General features: G+C 35.3%; 1 protein-coding gene across 4 annotated transcripts in view; it reads left to right on the top strand.

Annotated features, from left to right (window-relative positions):
• The window catches only part of UBR1 (ubiquitin protein ligase E3 component n-recognin 1), a 250,865-nt gene that overhangs the window by 6,485 nt on the left and 218,460 nt on the right, over window positions 1–25,920 (top strand). For 3 of the 4 annotated variants that reach the window (XM_077127596.1, XM_077127594.1, XM_077127593.1), the window contains exons 2-3: window positions 13,675–13,931; window positions 16,810–16,888. In XM_077127596.1, the coding sequence (XP_076983711.1) occupies window positions 13,675–13,931; window positions 16,810–16,888 (336 nt within the window). Of the gene's footprint in view, window positions 1–13,674; window positions 13,932–16,809; window positions 16,889–25,920 lie in introns of those variants that run through there. The other variant, XM_077127597.1, reaches the window with a different exon arrangement.

Below are 25,920 nucleotides of genomic sequence, written 5' to 3'. Positions count from 1 at the left end.
TTGCACTAGCATTTCAATCTGCTAAATTTATTTTAACATTTGTTCCCCCTATTATTTATTTATTTTTAATCCAAATGTTTTACTCATCTGTCGATAAGGTATATAAAAGGAGCATCAGACACAAAGTTTTCACAATCACACAGTCACATTACAAAAGCTATATCATTATACAATCGTCTTCAAAAAACATGGCTACTGGAACACAGCTCTACGTTTTCAGGTAGTTCCCTAGGTTCATTTTTGTATAAAACTAGATCTCTTTTATGTGATTAATCTGAGGGGCTCAATTGTCTATAAACTCACCAAACTGTAAGTGAGATGCAGCTTCCCATAAAAAGAATGTGATCTTTTAAAACAATTTAGAGCCTAGGATAAGAAAGGCAACAAATTAATCTACTCCTCTATGCAGTCAGACCATAGTTGGTATACTGTGTATGTTCCATAAAAAGTGATCAATATGGAGAGTAGTCTTGACTCCATATCATTAGGAATGGTCAAATAAGAAAATTTGAAATGAAGAGACTAATGGGAGACATAATAGTTATTTTCATTTATTTGGAAGACTTTGTAAAAGAGCACAGTGAATTGTACTGTACTATTTCATGCAGCATAGGATAAACGTTACAACAGGATAGATTTTGGGTGGTCAGGAGCTGAAGGAATGAGATGGTTGAAAAGTGTCCAAACGGGCTTAGGCAACTATCTATCAGATATGCGATAGATGGGATTTCCCTATGGGATAAGCAGTTGAACTAGGGTTTTTGTTGTTTTGTGTGTTTTATTTTTAAACTTTTAGGAATCTGCCAATAGTATTACAAGAAAGCTTTGTATACCAAAAAATTTCTTGGTGCCTAAAGATGTCCAGTTACTATGCTATTTGCTATGGACAGTTCTAGAGCCTCCAGAATTTGTTACCACTTAAAAAAAGTAAAATTAAAAAGATAATTTTACAGCCTCTTCAGGCTTTGTAGATGTCCAGCAATGGTCTAGGAATGATAAGTTGTGTTTTAAGTAAAAGAAATCTGCTACCCTTAAAGTAAGTTCCTTTTTCAGAATGATGTTCCCAAACAGGCCTCCAAGTCCCTGGGCCATAGTTGAGAACATATCTTTTAGTCTCCATGGGGATGAAGAAAATATTTGGAATGTTAGGGAATATAAATGCTGTGAGAACTTGTTTTTACAGAACAGTCAATTAGGAAAGCCTTTCCTAACTCCAAGTTTTGGGGGTGGGGTGGAGGGATTATGATTTTTTTTCAACATTGAAGTTAAACATTTTTATTTTGTTTCTGCTCCAAATGGGAAATACTGCTAACAAACAACAAAACCTACTCCAGTCATAATAATAATTCCTGAACATGTTGCTCTGTAAAACATAGTGCGTATGGTTTTTCTTATCTGGAAAAAAAGAGAGAGAAATTTTAGTTGAAAAAATATTTTCATAGTTGTGGTAATCATCTTGGAAAAAATCTTTGTGGAAGAGTATAATAGTACTTTATCTCATATAATAAAGAAAATTTTAAGAAGACTTAATGTATCAATAAAACACATAGCATTAGGGGCGGGCCGCGGTGGCTCAGCGGGCAAGAGTGCTTGCCTGCCGTGCCGGAGGACCCCGGTTCGATTCCCGGCCCCAGCCCATGTAAAAAACAAACAAACAAACAAAATATAATAAAACAAGAAAATGTTTAAAAATGTTTCCCTTTCTTCCATCCTTCCTTCCTTCTCTGTCTTTCCTTCCTTTCCTCCCTCTCTCTTTAAAAAAAAAAAAAACAAAAAAAAAAACACATAGCATTAGAAATTGCTGAGGACTTTTGTTATGTGTTTGTGCTAGGCCTGTGGGGTATTTGAGAGGCAAAGTTCCTCCTTTTAGGGAGTTGACAATGTGATTGAAGAGGCTAAATGTACACGTTTAAAAAGTAACTAGTGCGTGGACAGCTGTGGCTCAGTGGCAGAGTTCTCCCCTGCCATGCCGGAGACCTGGGTTCAATTCCCAGTGCCTGCCCATGTGAAAAAGAAGAATAAAAAAATTAACTAGTATTAGACAGTGGCATAAGTACCTCTTTTAGTAAGTGTTGTATTGAAAGTAACAGGGGAAAGAAATTTTCTTGGGTTGATCTGTGAAGAAGTGGCTCTTGAGCTGGACCTTGAGAAATCACTAAGGTGAAGGTGGGGGATGGGGCAATAAGGAGCTAGTGGTTTAGATTACTGGAAAGAGTATTTAGATATCAACACCCAGCCATTCTGCTCAAGTCATCCGAAGGTATGGAGATAACGTTTTAAAATATCAGTTATTTACACTGAAGCATGGAATAATAGAGATACAGTTTCAAAATATTTAGTAGCATTTGGGACTATTCAGCAGTTAGTTAAGAGGTTCAGTTTTGGAGGAAAAGATTATAAAGAAGGCAAAGCTGTTTTTTTTTGTAACAATTAGTATGAAATTGAATAACTCTTAATCAACTCTTTAAAAAGGTAAATTTAAAAGAACTGTGTGCTTTTATTTGACTTAGTAGAATAAGCACTAAACTCAAGGATTCAGAATACCTAAATTCTATTCCTGCCTGATGTTAACTGGTTATTTGATCTTGGACAAGCCAGTTACTTCCCTGTGACTCATTTTTCTCATGTGTAAAACCGGGAGCTTGGACCCAAAGATCTCTTAATTCTTATGTTCAAGTTTATTCTCTTAAGAATAGCTAGTTTCATGTTTTCCATACTTGATAGGAAAGAAATGTTTTTTTGGTCTGGTTTATAATAGTGAATATACAGGGTTTTGTTTTCAGTTAGTACTTTTGACAAAAAGAACCTTAGCAACAGCATAGAACATTAGATTTTTTGATCTTTTGCTATTTATAGTTGTTGGCAGGCATGTGGAAAAACAAGTTGTTGGTCTGTGAATATCCTAGAAAACTTAGAGTTAAAATACTGGAATGTTAGTTTTCAAAAGGTTTTAGTGAAATTTTATAATTAAAGTTATCTCCAAAATATGGAATTACTGTAAAGATTAGGCAAGCTAACATACAGATTTACTACGCTAATATGTTAAAATCCCACCACTCACTACTGTTTCCCCATATGTTTTAGTTTGCTAGCTGCTGGAATGCAATATACCAGAAGCGGAATGGCTTTTAACAAGGGGAATTTAATGAGTTGCTAATTTACAGTTCTAAGGCCGAGAAAATGTCCCAATTAAAACAAGTCTATAGAAATGTCCAATCACAGGCATCCAGGGAAAAGATACCTTGGTTCAAGAAGGTCGATGAAGTCCAGGGTCTCTCTTTCAAGTGAGACGGCAATGGCGAACACAGTCAGGGTTTCTCTCTCAGCTGGAAGGGCACATGGCGAATACGGCATCATCTGCTAGCTTTGTCTCCTGGCTTCCTATTTCATGAAGCTCCCCGGGAGGCGTCTTCCTTCTTCATCTCCAAAGGTCGCTGACTGGTAGACTCTCTGCTTTGTAGTGTTGCTCTCTCTGAATCTCTCTGAATCTCTCATTCTCCTTTTATAGGACTTCAGAAACTAATCAAGACCCACTCAAATGGGTGGAGACATGTCATCCCCAATCCAGTTTAACAACCATTCTTAACTAAATCACATCAACCAGGAAGATGATCTCATTACAGTTTCAAATATACAGTATTGAATAGGGATTATTCTACCTTTAAGAAATGGGATTTATATTAAAACATGGCTTTTCTTAGGGGGCATACTTCCTTTCAAACCAGCACACCATATAAGTTTGTGTGTGTGCGTGTGTGTGTATGTTTAAAGGTATTTACAGTAGTCATATCATATTTCATTCATTTGAATGATAAACAAATGGAATTATATACATACTGCTTTGTAACCTACTTTGTATATTGTCTTTCTATATTAATAAGTATACACCTTCAGTATCATGTATTTTTTTAAAAACTTTTTATTTTGAGCTAATTTTAGAATTACAGAAAAGTTACAAAAATAGCAAAAAGTTTCCTTATATCCCTCTTCATTTTTCCCCTAATGTTAATGTTTTACATAACTAGTGCAATCATCAAGGACAGGAAATTAATATTGATTCAATAATATTAATTAAACTACAGGCCTTATTTGAATTTCACTAACTTTCCCATTTTTATCCTCTTCCTCTTCCAGGATCCTATCTAGACTCTGTTTAATAATGTCTCTCAATCTTTCCTCCTTCTTCATGACCTTGACACTTTTGAAGAATAATGAGCAGTTATTTTGTAAAATGTCCTCAATTTGGGTTTGTCTGATATTTTCTCATTATTATAATAAGGTTAACATTTTTGTCAAGAATATCCCAAAAATGATGCTGTGTCTTTGGTGAATTGTGTCAAGAGATTTATGATATCAGTATTTTTTATGACAGGTGACATTTATCTTAATCACATGTTTAAGTTGGTATCTGCAGAGTTTCTCTGCTTTAAGGTTACTGTCTTTCCCTTTGTAGTTAATAAGTATCTTCAGGGAGATACTTTGAGACTATTCAGCAATATTTTAAATGGATTTATTATATAGATTTTTAAAAAATTATTTATTTATTAAACATAACCACATTTCATTCTTGATATATAATCAATAGCTCACAGTATCGTCACATAGTTGTATATTCATCATCATGATCATTTCTTAGAACATTTGCATCAATTCAGAAAAAGAAATAAAAAGAAAACAGAAAAAAATTCATACATACCATACCCTTTACCCCTCCCATTCATTGATCACTAGCATTTCAATCTGCTAAATTTATTTCAACATTTGTTCCCCTATTATTTATATTATATAGATTTTTAAAGGCATTTTTCCCCCGTAATTGTAAAAGTATTGACACTTGTCTAACAAAGTTGAACAATGTAACATTGTTTAAAGTAAAATGTGAAAATCCCTAGACTATTTCCGTAGTACCTTCCCTCTAGGAAACCACTATTAACAATTTGATGTCTCTCTCTCCAGACCTTTATTTTATGTTTAGGAACGCTTACACACACACACACACACACACACACACACACACACACACACACATGCACGCACGTACATGTATATGAACATATATTGACTTAGAAAACTCAAATGTGTAGAAATTTTTAAAGTACATGTAGTTTTTAAAAATTTTTATTAATAAAACCAATGAGCATACAACATGAACATTCTTAATGTATGAACATTCCAAACTTGATGTGCAATTAGTGGCTCATAATATCATCACATAGTTGCACATTCATCACCATGATCATTTCTCAGAACATTTATATCACTCCAGAAAAAGAAATAAAAAGAAAAAACTCATACATACCACAACCCCCACCCCCTCCACACTGACCACCAGCATTTCCCTCTACCCACTTTATTCTAACATTTGTTCCCTTTGTTATTTATTCATTTCCAATCTATATTTTTTACTCATCTGTCCATACCATAGACAAAAGGGACATCAGAACAAGATTTTCACAATCACATAGTCACTCTGCGAAAGCTTATCATAATATAGTCGTCTTAAAGAAACATAGCTACTGGAACACAGCTCTACAATTTCAGGTACTTCTCTGTAGCCTCTCTAATACACCTTAAACTAAAAAGGGGTTATCTATATAATGCACAAGAATAACCTCCAGAGTAACCTCTCGACTCTATTTGAAATGTCTCAGCCACTGACATGTTATTTTGTCTCATTTCTCTCTTCCCGCTTTCAGTCAAGAAGGTTTTCTCAATCCCTTGATGCTGAGTCCCAGCTCATTCTAGGATTTCTGTCCCACTTTGCCAGAGAGGTTTACACCCCTGGGACTCATGTCCCACGTAGAGAGTGGGCGGGCAGTGAGTTTGTTTGCCTTGTTGGCTGAGAGGCCACATCTGAGCAACAAAAGAGGCTCCCTGGGGGTGACTCTTAGGCCTAATTTTAAGTAAGCTTAGCCTATCCTTTGTGGGGATACGTTTCATATGAACAAACCCCAAGACTGAGGGTTCAGCCTATTGATTTTGTTGTCCACACTGCTTGCAAGAATATCAGGCCTTTCACAAATGGGGGAATTTTCCCTCTTTCTCACCTTGAATTTTCCCTCTTTCTCACCGTTCCCCCAGGGGGACTTTGCAAATACTTATTTATTCACGGTTCAAATCACTCTGGGATTTATCAGGGCATCACTCTGGACAAACTATAGTTCTGTTTTTATATTTGTAAAAATGAAGTATCATTTAAAACTTTCCTTTTTCCACTCAATAGTATTTTATGGCATTCTTACTGCATAGAGTGGTATGGTTGTGCCATGATAGAAGCACCTTTATTTTTAGATATTTAGGCAGACTTCAGTTTTTCATGATTACAAGTGATGTTGTAGTGAACATCCTGATATATGTATATGTTTGTACATTTGAACAAGCAAAGCTATAATGATAGATTCCACAATTTCTTTCTCCCACTGATGGACATTCAGCCTTTAAGTTTTTTGCTGTTATGAATAACTCTGTACATGAAATGTGTACGATTTAAAATGCTTTAAAATGATTTTTAATAGATAATACATACATATAGTAAAAAATTAAAATAGTAAAAAAGGGTATATAGTGAAATAAGTCCTTCTCAGTGCTCTTCTCATGTTAATTTATTTTGAATCCTTTCAGAGATTTTCTTTGCAAATGTAATATATGGATCTATGCCCCCCTTTTACATGCACGTTAGCATATATTACTCAGTGTTCTGCACTTAAAAAATTTTTTTTTCTAATATTTTTATTGTAAACAATGAACAGATGTACAAACATTCTCAGCATATGCACATTCTCGACATACGCACATTCTCGACATATTCTTTACATGGTTACAATCAGTGGCTCACAATATCATCGCATAGCTGTGTCTTCATCACCATGATCATTTTTTTGAACATTTACATCTCGCCAGCAAAAGAAAGAAAAAAGAAAAAACTCATACATGCCATATCCCTTACCACTCCCTTTCATTGTCTAGTATTTCAGTCAACTCAATTTATTTGAACCATTGTTTCCCCTATTATTTATTTTTTGTCCTTATTTTTATTCATCTGTCCATACCATAGATAAAAGGACCATCAAACACAAGGTTTTCACCAGTCACACAGTTGCATTGCAGAATATATATCATTATACAGTCATCTTCAAGAAGCATGAGTACTGGAACACAGCTCTACGGTTTCAAGCACTGCCCTCTAACCACTCTAATACATCATAAACTAAAAAGGGAATCTCTATATATTGCGTAAGAATAACCTCCAGGATACCCTCTCGACTCTGTTTGAAATCTCTCAGCCACTGACACTCTACTTTGTCTCATTTCTATCTTCCCCCTTTCGATCAAGAAGGTTTTATCAATCCCTTGATGCTGAGTCCCAGCTCGTTCTAGGATTTCTGTCCCATGTTGCCAGGGAGGGTTACACCCCTGGGAGTCATGTCCCATGTAGAGAGAGGGTAGGCAATGAGTTCACTTGCCATGTTGGCTGAGAGGCCACATCTGAGCAACAAAGGAGGATCTTGGGAGGTAACTCTTAGGCCTTATTTTAAGTAGGCTTAGCCTGTCCTTTGTGGGGATAAGTTTTATAGGAACAACCCCCAAGATTGAGGGCTTAGCCTATTGATTTGTTTTTCCCATTGCTTGGGAAAATATCAGAAATTCTCCAAATGGGGAAGTTGAATTTTCCCCCTTTCTCACCATTTCCCCAGGGGGACTGTGCAAATACTTTTTTATTCACTGTTCAGATAGCTCTGGAATTTATTGGGGCATCACTCTGGACAAACCTACAAAATCTCATGCCCTATTCAAGGTTCCGTGTTCTTAGGGTGGTCAATTGAACTGTCCGTATAAGTTATATTAGGAAATACACTAGTCAAAATACAAATTTTGTACCAAATAAACATTTTTGCCTTAGTCTCACACAGAAGTTGAAGCTTTAAAATATGAATGACCATCTGTTTTCAACACCCTGCAATATTGATATTTCTCTGTTCTTCCTTATGCAAAAATATTTTTAAATTTGTACATTTAGTCACTATCATTGTACACTCTAGGCATTCCTAGATTATACCATCTCAGTCTTTATCACCTGTCTTTCTTTCTGGTTTCATATGTGCCCCTAGCCCTCCTCCCTCTATCATTCTCACATTCAGCTTCATTCGCTGTACTAACATTATTGTGCTACAGTTAGGAAGTATTGTGCTATCCGTTTCTGAATTTTTACAATCATTCCTGTTGCACAATCTGTATCCCTTCAGATCCAGTTACCCAATATCTGCCCTCTTTCTATCTCCTCATGGCCTCTGTTCTTAACTGAAATTCTCCAAGTTCATTCATTAATATTAGTTCATATCAGTGAGACTATGTAGTATTTGTCCTTTTGTTTCTGGCTAATCTCGCTCAGCATAATGTCCTCAAGGTCCATCCATGTTGTTACGTGCTTCATGACTTTACTCTGTCTTACAACTGTGTAAGATTCCTTTATATATATACCACAGCTTGTTTAGCCACTCATCTGTTGATGGACATTTGGGCTGTTTCCATTTCTTGGCAGTTGTAAATAATGCAGCTATAAACATTGGTGTGCAAATGTCCATTTGTGTCCTTGCCGTCATGTCCTCTGAATAGATACCTAGTGATGATATTGCTGGATCATATGGCAATTCTATACTTAGTTTCCTGAGGAACCACCAAACTGCCTTCCACAGCAGTTGTCCCACTTGACATTCCCACCAACAGTGAATGTACCTCTTTCTCCATATCCTCTCCAGCACTTGTTGTTTTCTGTTTTTTTGATAATGGCCATTCTGGTGGGTGTGAGATAATATCTCATCATGGTTTTGATTTGCATTTCCCTAATAGCCAGGGAAGTTGAGCATCTTTTCATGTAGTGTTTGCACTTTTTATTTAACAGTGTAACTAGAAGGATGCTTGATTTAACAATTATGTAGTTCAGTGCCCTCCTCCTTTTTTAACCAGCTGCAGTTGACTTTATGTACCACAACTTATTCAGTTGATCTCTAGGGCACATTTAGGTTGTTTTCAGTTTTTACTGTTATAAATAATGCTGTAAGTTAAAAAATGTATATTTATTATATATACATATACTTGAGTTATCCAAAGAATAAATTCCTACAGGTGGAATGGCTGAGTCAGAGGATATATAAATTAAAAATTTTAATAGCTATCTTCAAATTGCTGTTTTTTTTTTTCTTCAAAGCTTAACAGATTTATTGCGGGGGAAAGCAGGTGAGAGCCACCAGCGAAAGGAAAGAAATGGCTCTAGCCCTCTTTCTGAGATCTAGGTGTTTAAAGGAAAAAAGCGCACTGGGAGGGGGAAGGTCTGATGTCCAACAGCACGTACAGGGGTGAAACTGCTGTTAAGAAAAGATGGACTAATTATAAGAATTGCTGTAGTAATACCTATCTTTAATTTCATGAAGTTTTCTTGAGTTGCATTATTTGTGGATGGCATATTGAACTTTGTGACTGCAAACTCAGAAAGCCTTAATATAATAAAATATCTGTAACTTTGCTTAGTGTCGCATTATGGAACCATATCTAAATTCTTAATTCTAATTATATTGTCTGCTTATGAAACTCCATGGACAAGTTTTTTAAGTTTATCATAGCTAAATAAAATTCTAATTTTTTTTCTTAGCTGTGAAAATTACATCTTTAACACTCCAAGGAATACCTTCTGATTTATTGTAGGTTGTAGCAAGCAAGTATATATTCACCTTGTCAGAACTTTTTGTGATTTTATAACCATTATCCAGAACTTTTTTTTTTAATAAACTGAAAAGTTCTAATTTTCTATCCTTGTTACTTTTTCTAGGGTTTCTTCAGTCTCTTGATAAATGTTTATCTTGATAACACTTGCCAATGTCTCCATTGGTACTAAAACTTTGTAGCATGGATCCAGGGTACTTCTGTGCCAAAAGGGCTAGGGCCTGAGTATGTAGATAGCTTGTTGGTGTGTGCCTTATTGGTAAGTTGGGTTAGAGTATGATAAATTTGGTTACTAACTCCTTCCTATTTCTGTGTAATTTCATAGAAGGTGAAGTTATGTATTTTGAAGAAGCAGAGGCATTTTGACATAGATTCGTTTCAAGTTACCTCTTTCATGGCTTATCCAAAGATGCTAGGATTATTCTTTTGTTTTCTTCAAGCAGTTATAGTTTTAACTTCTGTATTTAAGTTTATGATTCATTTCAAATGAATTTTTGGTATGGTGCAATGTTCTTTATTTTTGTCATGAAGATATCTAGTTGCTACTGCATCATTTTTTATTGGTTTTCAGTGTAGAGGTTTTACACATTTTGTTAATTTTATCCCCAAATATTTTATGTTTTTGAAGTCACTGTAAATGCCTTTTTTTAAAAAATTAAATTTTCTAATTGTTTTAGGCTGATATATAGAAATACAATTGATTTTTACATATGGACTTTATATCTGGTGAGCTTGTTAAATTCAGTTATTAATTTTTTTAAATTCATTCTTAGGTTTATGTTGTTATTTCTGGATTAAGATGTTATTTCTGGATTTTGAGGGGAGTTGTTTAGCACATGTATAATGTGGTATTTAGAGATAAGAATGAAGCCAACCAGGTCGGGGTTAAGGCAATTCAGAATACAGGGGTAAGGGAAACATTGTCTATATTTTAGAACCTCACCTACTCTTTGAGACCAAAGGAAGAAAGGTTTATTTTGTCCAGAACCTAAATTTTTTGTAGCACATAGTCTAAATCAACCTATTGGATGGCTCATTTAAACAATCGAAACACAGGGTACTCAGAATAAATATGAGGGCCTTTAATGCTGTATAGCTTAGTGTAATGCCTGGATCCATCCTTGAATATATTAAGCAGATAATCGAAAAGTATTGGCAGAGTCCCTTGAGGGATGGGAGAAAAAATATGAAACTATTAAACTTTACCACCAGGGAAACCCCAGATACTGTGTCAAACATTAAGGACACTCAAATCAAAAGGCCATACCCTTTGATCTTAAGGCGTGCTCATGTGAAGCCTGTGTATGTTGTGGAGAAGCTTAGCCTACCTGTAGGTATACCTAAGAGTTACTTCTGGAGGACCTCTTTTGTTGCTCAATTGTGGCCTTACTCTCTCTAATCCCAACTCTGCAAGTGAAATCATTGCCCTCCCCCCTACATGGAACATGATATCCAGGGATGAAAGTCTCCCTGGTGGTGTGAGAGATGACCCCCAGGAATGAGCCTAAACCTGGCACTGTGGGATCAACAATGCCATCCTGACCAAAGGGGAAAAAGAAGTGTAACAAATGAGTTGTCAGAAGCTGAGAGAGTTCAGATAGAGTCGAGAGGCTACTCTGGAGGTTACTCTTAACGCAAGCTTCAGGTAGATATTGCTAACCTATCGTAATTTGTCAAACCCCAACCAAAACCATTCCAGTCAATCCTAAAGAACACCTAAGATAAGATTTTACAAAGTTTCCATGCACTAGGGTAACTTTCCAGAAACCTACAGCCTCTCCAGAACATCAGCTAGTTCCATCTCCCTACCCCATATTATTGACAGCCCCTTCCAACTTGAAAAATTTAGAATGGCCTAGCCCAAATACCCCTAAAGAGTAAGGTAGAAAGATCAGAGGTGAAGGTGGAGTTATACAGAGCAGGTAGAGGTTAATGAACAAATATGACTGCTCATCACTAAATTGATATTTCTTTTAATCTCCAGTATCTTAGAGCAGCTAGAAGTAAAAACCTAAAATTGTGGAATTGTAACCCATATCAAACTCTGAAATCTGTTCTACAACTAATTGTTGCTCTGTGCTTTGAAAATTTATTGCTTCTTTTTAATATATATGTTATCTTCCATGAAAAAGGAAAAAAAAATCGATTGTGATGATAAAAAAATATTTATTCCCTCTAGCCTCCTATATTCTGGAGCAGCTAGAAGGAAAAATCTGAGATAGTGATTTGGTAGCCCATGACAAACTCTGGGATCTGCCTTGAACTACTTGTTGAAGAGTACTTTGAAAATTATTGCTTTTGGGTGGGCCATGGTGGCTCAGCAGGCAGAGTTCTTCTACCATGCTGGAGACCCAGTTTTGATTCCCGGTGCCTGCCCATGCGAAAAAAAAAAAAATTATTGCTTTTTTCTTTCTTTGCTGTGTATGTATAATATAATATATTATGCAATAAAAAAGTTTTTAAAAAATAAAGACCAATTTTCATTTAAAAAAATTTCGTTCCTTTGGATTTTCTGTGTAGGTAATTGTTATCTATAGAGACAGTTTTACTGTTTCCTTTCTAATCTTCGTACCTTTTATTTATTTTTCTTGTCTTATTATACTAGTAGGCCCTCCAGTACAATGTTGAAGAGGAAAGGAGAGAGCAGACATCGTTACCTGGTACCCAATCTTAGGGACATAGCATTTAATATGGTATTATGAATGTTTTCTCCCAATCTTTGGCTCTCATTTTCATCTTGTTAATGATCTTTTTTATTCACTTAAATTTACATACAGTGAAAGTCTCTCATTTTGTTGTACTATTCTATGATTTTTGACAATTTTCAGCAGTTATGTAAGCCCCACCATAATAAAGATATAGTAAAGTTGCAGTACCCTCAAAAATTCTATCATGCTTCTATTTGTAGTCAGCCTCTCCCCACACAGTCAAGCCCTGGCAACCAATGTGCTGTTCTTCAGTGGTTTGCCTTTTCCAAGATGTCATATCATTATAATAATACAATATATAGCCTTTGAGTCTTTCTTATTTCAGAATAATGCATTTTGAGATTATCTGTGATATTGTGTATAATGATAATTTCTTGTTATGGATGTACCATAGTTTGCTTATTCAGCAGTTGAAGGACAATTGGGTTGTTTTCAAGTTTTGGCAGTTATGAATAGAGCTGCTAAAACAGTTGTATACAGTTTTTGATATGAACATAAATTTTCATTTCTTCAGTAAATACCTAGGAGTTTGATGGCTGGTTATATGGTAAATATATGTTCAACTTTATGAGAAACTGCCAAAGTCTTTCATCTAATGGTGAAAGTTCTAATCTCTTCACATCCTTGTTAGCTCTTGGTATTACCATTAAAAAATTTTTTTTTATCTGCTCTTAATAAATTGCCTAAGGGTATCTCATTCTTGTTTTGATGAGCATTTTATTATAACTAATGATGTTGAGCATGTGTTATTTACCTTCTGTAACAATGTCTTTTGAAGAACAGAAAATTTTACTTTGATGGGATTCAGTTCATCTACTTTTTTTCTTTTTTGGTTAGTGGTTTCTGTGTTCTAAAAACTCTGACTCATGTTCATTTTGATTTCTTTAAACCATATGGCTTCTTGAACAGTTAAACCAAGCATGTGGGGATGCTTTATCTGTACAGCCTTTAACTTAAAAAATGACCATTAGATGATGGAAATTGGCCATTCCAGAAGGAAAGCATAGTTCTTGCTCACTACAGCTGTGTTTTTTTTTTTTTTCAGGTTATCTTTGTATGTGGGGAAACCTTTATTCTTAAATTTTTAAAATTTTTAAAATCCCCACTTTCCCTTCGTATTGGTAAAAAAAAAAAAAGTATATTATAAATTACCTTCTCTGGAATTATAGAATTGTGCCGTTACTTTTGACCCTAAATGTGTAAGAAGGAACTCATTAACAAAGCCTAATTTTGTCTTTTTTTCTTTCAGTGGTGGGATCAGCAAGTTGATTTTTATCCTATTTTCTTGCATCATTTGGCACAGTTTGTGCCAGAAATTTATTTCGCTGAAATGGACCCAGACATAGAAAAGCAGGAGGAAAGTGTACAAATATCAATCTTCACTCCACTAGAATGGTACTTATTTGGAGAAGATCCAGATATTTGCCTAGAGAAATTAAAGCATAGTGGAGCATTTCAACTCTGTGGAAAGGTTTTCAAAAGTGGAGAGACAACCTATTCTTGTAGGTAAGAATTAGAAATTTACAGGATTGGTTATAGTTACAGTCTGGGTATTTTGTGCCATTCTTGTTTTAGTGCTATTATAGTATATTTAATTCCACTTAATTAACTTCCTTTTATTAGGCATTTATATAATTGTGTATATACCTTTTATTGTTTATATACCTTGTTTTTGAATATACAACTTTTATTTTAGAAGTTCTCTCACTTTTTCTTCCTGTTTTCCAAATGTATATAAGTGATAAATTGTTTTTCCTATGCTTATAATATAGTCCACATGTTCTCAGTGAAGCTTTTGGGGTCAGGTGTATTTCAGAATTCCACATCTTTCAGATTTTAGAAAGATAATACAGTGCTTATATTGATTGTATACTGACTTTCCCAGTAGAGCCAGGGCAGGACTTTTTAATCAAATATAGCATTTCTGCAAGAAATCTATGAATATTCACAGCAAATGGTTAAAAGAAAATCTTTAGTTTCGTGTCAGTTCAAGTCATTTTTTGCCACCATGGGATTTGGTGCCAAATCTACAAAAAAAAAAAAGGAAAAAAAATCCCAGTTACAGGATGTTTTGGATTTTAGAATTGTGGCTAAGTGATTGTGGACCTGTGGGAGTAATTCAAATTTAGTTGAATAGAAGTGGCTAGTTATAGGGAATATGGAAGCAGCTTTAGGCTTTTTACCATTTGTGATAGCAGTTGCCTTAAACATGATGATAGCACAGAGAACCTTATTACTCCCTGCACCTGCCTGAAATTTTCAGCTTTTGGATCTTAGCAGTACTTTTAGTGTTTCACTCTTATTAAGAGGTCATTTAGGTTAGGATGTGAAGTTTTAGGCTTTATGATTATAGAGAATTGTTTTTAGCTTCACTGTAATTCTAGAGTTGATTGGTTTATGTATAGTTAGTAGTTGTTTAACATATGCTTTTTAAAAAAATTTTTTAAATTTTATTTTTTTGAATACCAAAAAAACACCAAACAAACGCAAACATTCCTATTTTGATTATTCCATTCTACATATATAATCAGTAATTCACAATATCCTCACATAGTTGCGTATTCATCATCATGATCATTTCTTGGAACATTTGCATCTATTCAGAAAAAGAAATAAAACAAAAACAGAAAAAAAATTTATACATACCATACCCGTTACCCCTCCCTTTCATTGATCACTAGCCTTTCAAACTAAATTTATTTTAACATTTGTTCCCCCTATTATTTATTTTTATTCCATATGTTCCACTAGTCTGTTGACAAGGTAGATAAAAGGAGCATCAGACACAAATTTTCACAATCACACAGTCAGGTTGTGAAAGCTATGTCATTATTAAAATCATCTTCAAGAAACATAGCTACTAGAACACAGCTCTACATTTTCAGGCAGTTCCCTCCAGCCTCTCCATTACATCTTGAATAACAAGGTGAACATATGCTTTCTTTGTGCTGTTCTTTTTTCTAAGGAAAAAAATCAACTTAGATATTTTTAGCTGAAGCACAGTCAGTTTTAACTAAACCAAATTAGTCATTTGTAAACCTCATGTCCTCCAAAGTGTCATGAAGACAGTTTTTTAAAAAACAGTTTTATTCACACACCATTTAATACATCTAAAATGTATAATAAATAGCTCTCAGTATAATCACAAAGTTGTGCATTCATCACCACAGTCAATTTGAATACATTCTCATTGCTCCAAAAAGAAAAATCCCCTATTCCATTTACCCCCGTTATTGACACTGGCATTGGTGTAGGATCTTTGTTACAATTGATGAAAGAATGTTATGATATTACTGTTAACTATAGCTCATTGTTTTGTATTATATTTTTCCCATATACCATCCTATTATTAACACCTTGTAATAGTGATGTATGTTTGTTTTAATTCATATAAGAATATTCTTATATTTGTATAATTAACCCCAGTCATTGCCCATGATAGAGTACAATATGTTCATTGAGACATTGTCACAACTTAGGGGTGGTACTGGCATTTAGTGGGTAGAGGTCAGAATTGCTGCTAAACATCCCGCAGTGCACAGGAATATCTGATCTAGCGTATCAATAGTCTGAGGTTGAGAAATATTGCTCTAAATAAATCATATAGATTATACATTTTTGCAGAATGTTATCGACAATCTTTCTTTGCTATTAACTGTTTAAAATTCATTTTTAAAATTTCCAAATTCTTATTTTTAAAAGCCTTCTTTTAAAAAAATGAACTCCTCTAAATAAAACTATTTTAAAAATTAATCCTGCCCTTCTTACTAATTTATATTTTTCTTGATGTTTTCCTGAAAATGTCAAGTGAAATAATAGATTTTTTTTTATATAATACATTTTAAAAGTTACTATTAGAGGAGAAATTATGAGGAATTTTTTCACTCAGACAAATATTGAGTACCTCCTCTGTGCTGGACACTGTTCTTTGTGTTCTTGTACTTAATAAATAAAAATCACTGACTTATAATGTTTAAATTGTAATGTATTTTGTCTTTATCCAATCCTCATTTACCATGTTTGTAAAATATTTTTATAAATGTAGCAGAGTGAGATAATGGCAGATAATGAAAAAAGAACTGATCGTTTTTCACAAAACTAATTTTCAATTGCAATTTAACTGTTTGAAACCAAGTGAAGGTTCAAATTAATGATTATTTAAGGAACGAAATCAAACATCCAACTTTCTGCATTCAAATGTTTAAATGAGAGGCTAAAATTGCAATGTTGTCTTTGTTCAAAACATTTTTGAAATTCAGTTTTTGAAATATTTCATATTCAGTTTATATGCCATACAGAAAAATTCAAATTATATTATAATCATACCCTTAAGCATCAGCAGAAGTCATCTAAATTTTGGAATCTAATTTTTTATGTTTTTCAGGGACTGTGCAATTGATCCAACATGTGTACTCTGTATGGACTGCTTCCAAAATAGTGTTCATAAAAATCATCGTTACAAGGTATGAAAATAGACCCATGAAATCTCTGGATTAGCAGGAATCTGATGACCACTTAGTCCAAGTTTCTGACAAATGTTTGAATTCCTGCTATAACAGCTCTTGTATGTGGACTTTTATCCTCTTACTAAACATATCTAGTAATAGGGAATCCACTACCTTAAGAAACAGCAGCCTCTTACATTTTTTTCTTCATTGAGACATATATCATTTCTATACAAAGAATTATTTAAGGCATATGAACAGTTTAAAGAATAACTATAAAACAAACAGCTGTGTTACTTAGGTCAAGAAATAGAATATTGCCAACACTTAGAGGCCTCCTTTTGTCCCTTTTGGTTCACAACCTGTCTTTCCCTGCTTAGTGTAACCTTTCTCCAGTGCTTTGTGATAATGGTTTCTTTGATTTCCCTTTTAATTTATTCCTAAATCACATGGAATACTTTTATCTATTTTTGACTTTTATGTTAAATGGAATCATTCTGTGTATTTTTGTTGTTGAGTAGCTTCTTTCCCTCAGTACTGTGTATGTAACTGTAGTTTGTCCATTGGTCTTATAGTCTTCAGTAAACCATGTCTTTATTCATGGTGCTGTTAATGAATAAGTGGATTGTTTCCAATTTGGAGCTGTTATGAACAATCCTGCTATGAATATTCTTGTTTATGTATTTTGGTACACATATGCAGGAGTTTTTGTAGAGCATATATCTGGAATAGAATTGCAGAATTCAAGGGTATGTATAGCTTCAATTATACTTCATAATGCTGCTCTGTTTTCTAAAGTGATTATACCAGTTTAAAGGCACTCTGGCAGTACATGTGCATTCCCATTGCTCTACATTCTTTCAAGATTTGGTTTTCTCAATCTTTTCAATTTTAGCCAATCTGGAGGTTATGTAATAGTATCTCACTGTGGTCTTTTAAACTTTATTTTTAAATTTTTTTAGTTAGAAAAGTAGTAAGTTTATAGAAGTCATGTAAAAAACTACAATATTCCCATAGACTCCCTCCCCCTATTGATACTTTGCATTAGTGTGGTACCTTTGTTACAATAGATGAAGGAATATTAAAATAATACTATTAGGTATGGTCTGTAGTTTATATTAAGTATATTTTTTCTCATATACCATCTGTGCTGGTTTGAAGGGAAGTATGCCCCCTAAGAAAAGCCATGTTTTAATATGGATCCCATTTCTTAAAGGTAGAATAGTCTCTATTCAATGCTGTGTATTTGGGACTGTGATGGGATCATCTCCCTGGTTGATGAGATTTAGTTAAGAATGGTTGTTAAACTGGATTAGGGGATGACATGTCTCCACCCATCTGAGTGGGTCTTGATTAGTTTCTGAAGTCCTATAAAAGAGGAAACATTTTGGAGAATGAGAGATTCAGAAAGAGTGACACTACGAAGCAGAGAGTCCTTCAGCCAGCGATCTTTGGAGATGAAGAAGGAAGATGCCTCCCGGGGAGCTTCATGAAACAGGAAGCCAGGAAAGAAATCTAGCAGATGACGCCGTGTTCGCCATGTGCCCTTCCAGCTGAGAGAGAAGCCCTGACTGTGTTCGCCACGTGCCTTCTCACTTGAGAGAGAAACCCTGAACTTCATCGGCCTTCTTGAACCAAGGTATCTTTCCCTAGATGCCTTTGATTGGACATTTCTATAGACTTGTTTTAATCGGGACATTTTCTAGGCCTTAGAACTGTAAACTAGCAACTCATTAAATTCCCCTTTTTAAAAGCCATTCCATTTCTGGTATATTGCATTCCAGCAGCTAGCAAACCAGAACACCATCCTATTATTAATACCTTGTATTAGTGCCATACATTTGTTATAATTCATGAAAGAACATTCTTATACTTGTATATTAATTCTAGTCCATCATCCATGAAAGAATGCACTCTGTTATATAGTCCCATGTTTTATAGTCTGACTTTCATTCTAGTGACATACACGACCCAAAACTTCCTCTCTCAACCACATTCACATACATAATTCTGTGTTGTTAATTAAAATAATGTGCTACCATTACCATCATCCATTTCCAGAAGTTTACAATCAACCTAAATAGAAATTCTGTACAAATTAAGCATCAGCTCACCATTCTCTACCTCCAGTCTATCCTCTGGTAACGTATATTTTAAATTCTAACTCATGAGTTTCCTTGTTATAATTAGTTCATACCAATGTGAGATAATACAATATTTGTCCTTTTGTGTCCGCCTTGTTTCACTCAGCACATCCTGAAGGCTCATCCCTGTTGTCACATGCATCAGGACTTCATTTCTTTTTATAGCAATGATATTCCATTATATGTATATACCACATTTGGTTTATCCATTTATTGGTTGATAGACACTTGGTTTGATTCCATTTTTTGGCAGTTGTGAATAATGCCATGCCATGATGAATACTGGTGTGCAAATATTTCTTTCAGTCCCTGTTTCCAATTCTTCTGGGTATTTACCTAGTAGCGGGATTGCCAGGTCATGTGTTAGTTCTCCATTTTATTTACCTAGTAGCGGGATTGCCAGGTCATGTGTTAGTTCTCCATTTAGCTACTTGAGGAACTACCAAACTGTCTTCCATGGCGACTGTACCATTCTACATTCCCACCAGCAATAAATGAATGCCCTTATTTCTCAGCATCCTCTTCAACAGTTGTAATTTTCTGTATGTTTTTAGTAGTAGTCATTTTAGTGGGTGTGAAATGATATCTCATTCTAGTTTTGATTTGTATTTCCCTAATAGCTAGTGATGTTGAGCACCTTTTCATGTGCTCTTTAGCTATTTGTATATCTTCTTTGGAGAAATGTCTATTCAAGTCTTCTGCCCATTTTTTTGGGGGGAGCGATGCATGGTCTGGGAATCAAACCTGGGTCTCCCGCACAAAAGGTGAGTATTCTACTACTGAACCACCTGTGCACACTTTCTGCCCATTTTTTTAATTGGATTGTTTTTTATGTTGAGTTGTAGGATTTTTAAAAATATGTTCTGGATATTAAACCCTTATTGGATGTGTAGTTTCCAAGTATTTTCTCCAATGGAGCAGGTTGTCTTTTCACTTTTGTGACAAAGTCCTTTAGTGCACAAAAGTTTTTAATTTTGAAGAGGTGCCATTTATCTATTTTTTTTTCATTTCTTGTGCTTTGGATGTAGTCTGAGAATCCATTGCCTAACACAAGATCCTGAAGATGTTTCCCTACATTTTCTTTTAGGAATTTTATAGTCCTGGGTCTTATATTTAGATTTTTGATCCATTTTGAGTTAATTTTTAAATATGATGTGAGACAATGTTCTCTTTCATCCTTTTGCATATGAATACCCAGGACTCCCAACACCATAGTTGAAGAGACTGTTCTTTCCCAATTTGAGTGAATTTGGTAGCCTTGTCAAAAATCAATTGGCCATCGATATGTGAAAGTCTGTTTCTGAACTCTCAATTTAATTCCATTGTTTGATATATCTGTCCTTGAGCCATACCTGCTGTTTTGACCACTGTAGCTTTGTCATATGCTTTAAAGTCAGGAAATGTTAGTCTTCTAATTTTGTGTTTCTTTCTCAGATATTTTTGGCTATCTGAGGCTCCTTACGTTTCCAAATAAATTTAATGATTGGCTTTTCCATTTCTTCAAAGCAGGCTGTTGGAATTTTGATTGAGATTGTGTTGAATCTTTAAATCAGTTTGGGTCGAATTGACATCTTAACTAAATTTAATCTTCCAATCCATGAATATAGAATGTCCTTCCATTTATTTAGCCCTTTGATTTCTTTGAGCAGTGTTTTGTAGTTTTCTGTGTACAAGTTCTTTGCAGCCTTGTTTCTTCATCAGAATCTTGCTCTGGACATGCAGTGTATTTTTATTTATTTATTTATTTTTTTGCATGGGCAGGCACTGAGAAACGAACCGGGGTCTCTGGCATGGCAGACGAGAATTCTGCCACTGAGCCACTGTTGTACCGCCTGCAGTGTAATTTTTAAGATTGAACTTCTGTGTAATTTGTTCACCTCTAGGAGAAAGCTTCCTTTCTTTGTTCCTTCTCCAGGAGTTTTGATCTATTCCTTTTGTTTTTGTGCAGAATTTTCTCTCCAGTTCTTACTATTTTTTAAAAATTTTCTCCCTTATTCAGTTTCCTCTTTTCCTTATACTTTCCAGTTCTCGGACCTATGATATGTTGTCTTACAGTAATGCAGTTTAACCCCTAGCCTCCCCCCCCCCCTTTTTTCTGTGAGACTTGTCTTTCTTCCTTCCTCCCTTCCACCCACCCTCCTTTCTTCCCTCCCTCTTTTTAAGTTTTTACAGATACTCTTAGAACAATTCAGGTGGTTACAGTTTGGGGGTAGAACAGTTCTTATACATAAAAAACTCTATTACTCCATTAGCTCCATTTTTCTGCAAATAGCTATTGGCTGGAGTAACAAACACTCACAGAAACTGTTTTTTTCTTTTGTTTTGTTATTTTTAAGACATAAATCAATACATTATATTTACAAAAAGCCATAAACAAACATGCATTTCTTCTTTATTAGGAGGACTTATATAGATGTTTAAATGTTAAGGCAGTGATGATTCTAAATCATAATTAAATTCTAAGCTAAGCCTTTGTTTTGAAACCCATATTCGTAGGCAATTGTGACCAAAGCAGATTCTTTCATCACTAAATTGAGTTCATCTGTCAAGAATATATATTATTTACCCATTACCAACATTTCCCCTGTATGTAATATATGGAATATGAGTTTGTACCAATACTACCATTTTACTTTAAGGAATTTTTAGTCCCTTTGCTAGGTTTTCTGTTAAGGGTTTAGTCTTCAGTAGCACAAGCATGTGCAGAAGAAGGGATAAAGCATTTCTTTGTAAACTTAGAACACTTACAAACTGCTCTAATTCTTACTTTTTTGAAAGTTGGCCAACAGTTATTATCAAGGTCTCCTAAATACAGAAAATCCTAAAAGCATACTTGACCATGTTTCCATTTCAAAACAAAAACAGTCTTGTTATGATTGAAACAATAAATCTTCACTTTCTTTATTCTCTATGAAGAAATACTATTTGGTTTAACTTTCTTTAAAAGAAAAAATGCAGACTACCGTAATTTAGGTGGTTCTATTCTGTAAAGCTACCCTTAAGGCACAAGTAATAATATCCTTGCTTAAATGATGTTTTTCAGAAATCACTCAATGTAAAGAAATGAGAGGTGGATAGAAGGAAGATGGGACACTTTAAAATAGTTTAGATTGCATTCTTCCCTTATTAAGTTTAGTAGAAGTGCCACACGTTGAAATTTAGGGGAAATTGTCCCTTCTTCTCACTTTTATTTTAAAAAACATATGGCATGATAAAGCTCAGAACCAGCCTGTAGGTGTACTTTAGAAAGCAGCCCTGGGGCACCGGTCTAAACTACTATTGTACACAGTAGGATGTTAGTAGGGCACACTTCAGTGTTTTCATTCTATGGAATACTTACTATTATTTCAACTAGAAGGATCACCACTTACACATTACTCCTTGCTATTGGTTCTTTACACAGTAATTTTACAACTGAGAGCCTCTTGTGAATAAAATATTGTACACCTACACTGGTACCAGTAATAGCTCATGTAGAGAAAGGCTAGAGTTGATTACGTGAAACCTATTTCAAAAGTTAGAGACAGCTACAGTTTTCCTTTGTTTCTTCAAATCAGAAGAGTGAGATGTCAAAGTAGATGGAGGTTGCATGAGTTTCAAACCATATTAGCATTATGATTTAAATCCATTTTACAGGTAACTGTCAAGAAATAGGAATTTATAACAAGTATTGTTAAAAATATATTTTAGGGGGAGGAGGCAGGGCAAGATGGCAGCATAATTAGGTGTGTAATTTGGTTAGTCCTCTAGGACAGCTAGTAAATAACCAAAAACTGTCTGAAACAACTATTTGGGAACTTCACTGACTGGACACACATTGTACAGCAGTCTGGAACAGGTGGAATGCTGAGATCCCGGGCAGAACTGTAAATCTGCCAAGTTGTGAAGGCTGGTGCACCTCCTCCACTGGCACGGCAGGCTGTCTTGGAGTTGGTTCACTGAGGGAAAAAGAATTACCTCCCTTGCTCCTGGTAGGTAATTCAAGCAAGCTCCAATTGTGGAATTAATAACTAATTTGAACTGCTGAATATAAGCTCCAAGCACAGATAAACCTGGAGCAAGCATGAAAGGAACCAGGAAATTTTGCCCCAGCAAACAGGACAAAAAGAGCCTTTTTGAGTTGGATGAGCTCAAAATACCGGAAAAGGACTGGGCCTTTTTGGTGCATATTGCCAAGTACCAACTCTAGCTCTTAGCAAGCAAACCTTGGTCCTGGGGACTGGCTCTGAAAAGGGATTTCTATTTTTTTCCTTTCTTTTTTTAAACTGTTCTGAGTAACTCCTTAGAGAAAGCCTAAGGCATTTTCAATTGTCAGTGGGACTCAGACAAGGGCTGAGTTAAGATACGGTCTGAGAAACAAAGTAATGATTCATGTGGGGGAGATTCCCTAAAGGGCATATCTTTCCCAGGAAAAGGGGGGAGGGCAGGATCCAGCTCAAGTAGCAGAACTTCTTCAGAGAATTCAGGTCACAGGGGTTGGGAATCAGAAACAGCTTAAGCTTGCCTTCTACTTCAGCCTCTTTCTTAACCATACCCCTGGCATCGAGAGACTGTTGACAAGTAAAGGCCCTGCATCAGTTCACGCTGGTGGGGAACTGCAAGCAGATAAGTGCCTCCTCCTGGGTAGCATAGGAAAAGAACAGAGTCTAGAGGCTGTTTCAAACTGAGGGTGAGGCCTCAGTTTGAACAGAGTTGAATTCATAAAGTAACACAACTCTCTCTAATTCAAGCAAATAAGTATTTATTGATTAATGGAAGAAATAAAGTAAATTACATCACCAGTTGGGAAGTCACCAACACTGAAGAACACTTGGGAATGCTGGAGACAGCATTTTCAGGGTCTGACTGGGAAAGTCCCGAGCCGAGTGTCTTCCCCTCGGATGAAATTCCAAAGTCTAGCTGTTTGTGGGTAGTTTATATATTGCTTTTTTACACACAGTGGTGGCCAAGTTCCAATTAGCTTATGTGACCTCGCTCAAGTGTTTCTCATGAGACTGGCTAGCTCCCAGGAGGAACTCTCTTGAGTGAACAACTTTATGAAAGTACATTTCCCTCTGGGAGGGTAGCCAGTCCCCCCAGTTGGATTGTATATTTTTGTGTTTAGTATAAATGGTCACGGAACAGTCGGTGTGTTCCTTGGCAAGACTGCAGACCCCTATACCCAGTTGTCACAGTCACACTTTATTCCTCATGCCTAATAGTCACAGTCACATTTCATTCGGCCCTAGGATCTGATCTTACTCTGGACACACACTGTTACAGAATATATTTCTTCATACACTAATAATCAATGGATTAGACAAAGTAGCCTTGAGCAGTCAGTAAATAATATCTTATGATCAGACACCAAGGTATTACAATAGCCAGCATCAACTGAGCAGAGCAAACTCCACAAACTCCGTTTCCCTCTTTTATATTTCAGGGCCTCATAGGAAAAGTCTGAAAATCTGCTGGGGCATGCCCCCAGGGAAACTTGATAATATTTACACCCTCTTCCTGAGACCTGGGCCTGTGTGGTCTGGGGAAATCTGATTGGGGTTGATCATATTTGGGAATACCATCCTCAAAAGGAGGTTCTATAATGGCAGAGCAAGAATCAGAAAAAAAAGATTTGAAAAATTCTGATCAGTTCATCAGAAGCTCTGCTAGAGGTATAGAATCAGTTGTACTGAATGCCAAAGAAGTGACAGAGAACAGAATCAACCAACAAGAAAACCCTCGGTAAAAGTAAAAATGACCTCCAGGATAAACTAATTAAGGAAATCAGATGCCTGGACATCAGCAAAAAATTGCGAGTCATACTAGGAAAAACAAAGGTATGGTCCAATCAAACAGAAGAAAAGAACACTTCAAACAAAGTTCTGGAGTTGAAACAAATAATTAAGGATGTTTGAACATGCAAAATCACATCAAAAATTGAATCAACAAGTTGAAGGAGGATACAGCAAAAAAGATGAAGGATATAAAGAAAACATTGGGTGAACATAAAAATGAACTCGAAAGTGAAAAACCAAATGGCAGAACTTATGGGTATAAAAGGCACAATAGAAGAGATGAAAAGACAGTGGAGATGTACAACAACAGATTTGAAGAATCAGAAGAAAGAATAAGTGATTAAGAGACAGGCTATATGAAATCCTATACACAAAAAGGCAGATAGAGAAAAGAATAGAAACATGTGAACAGGGTCTCAGGACCTGGGTGTTATGGGTGTACTGGAAGGAGAAGAAAAGGTAAAAGGGGCATAAAAGATAATGGAGGAAATAATCACTGAACATTTCCCATCTCTTATGAAAGACATAAAATTACACATCCAAGAAGTATACTCCAAGACACTTAGTAATCAGACTGTTGTCAGAGGCAAAGAGAGAATTCTGAAAGCAGCAAGAGAAAAGTGATCCATCGCATACAAGGGAACTTGATAAGACTGTGTGTGGGTTTCTTATCTAAAACCATGAAGGTGAGAATGCAACATTATGATATATTATTGCCCTAAATGCTTTTATTAAAAAAGAAGAGAGTAAAAATTGAAGATATAACTGTTCGCCTGGAGGAACTAAAGCAAGAACACCAAACTAAACTGGAAACAAACATAGGAAAGAAATAACAGAGATTAGAAGAGAAATAAATGAAATTGGAAATATGAAAACAATATAGAGAATCAACAAAACCAGAAGCTGATGCTTTGAAAACCAATAAAATTGATACACCTTTAACTAGGCTGAAAAAAAAAGATAATAAGAGAATGCAAATAAATAAAATCAGAAAATGGGAGAGGGGCCATAACTACAAACCCCATAGAAATAAATGAGTTCATGAGAGAGTACTATGAGCAAGTGTATACTAAAAAACTAAACAACATAGGCGAAATGGACAGCTTCTAGAAAAGCATGAACAACTAACATT

Source organism: Tamandua tetradactyla, chromosome 14 (assembly GCF_023851605.1).
Source record: "Tamandua tetradactyla isolate mTamTet1 chromosome 14, mTamTet1.pri, whole genome shotgun sequence".
NCBI lineage: Eukaryota > Metazoa > Chordata > Mammalia > Pilosa > Myrmecophagidae > Tamandua > Tamandua tetradactyla.
The sequence above is the reverse complement of the archived record's forward strand: the minus strand, read 5'-3'. Positions and strand labels throughout refer to the sequence as shown.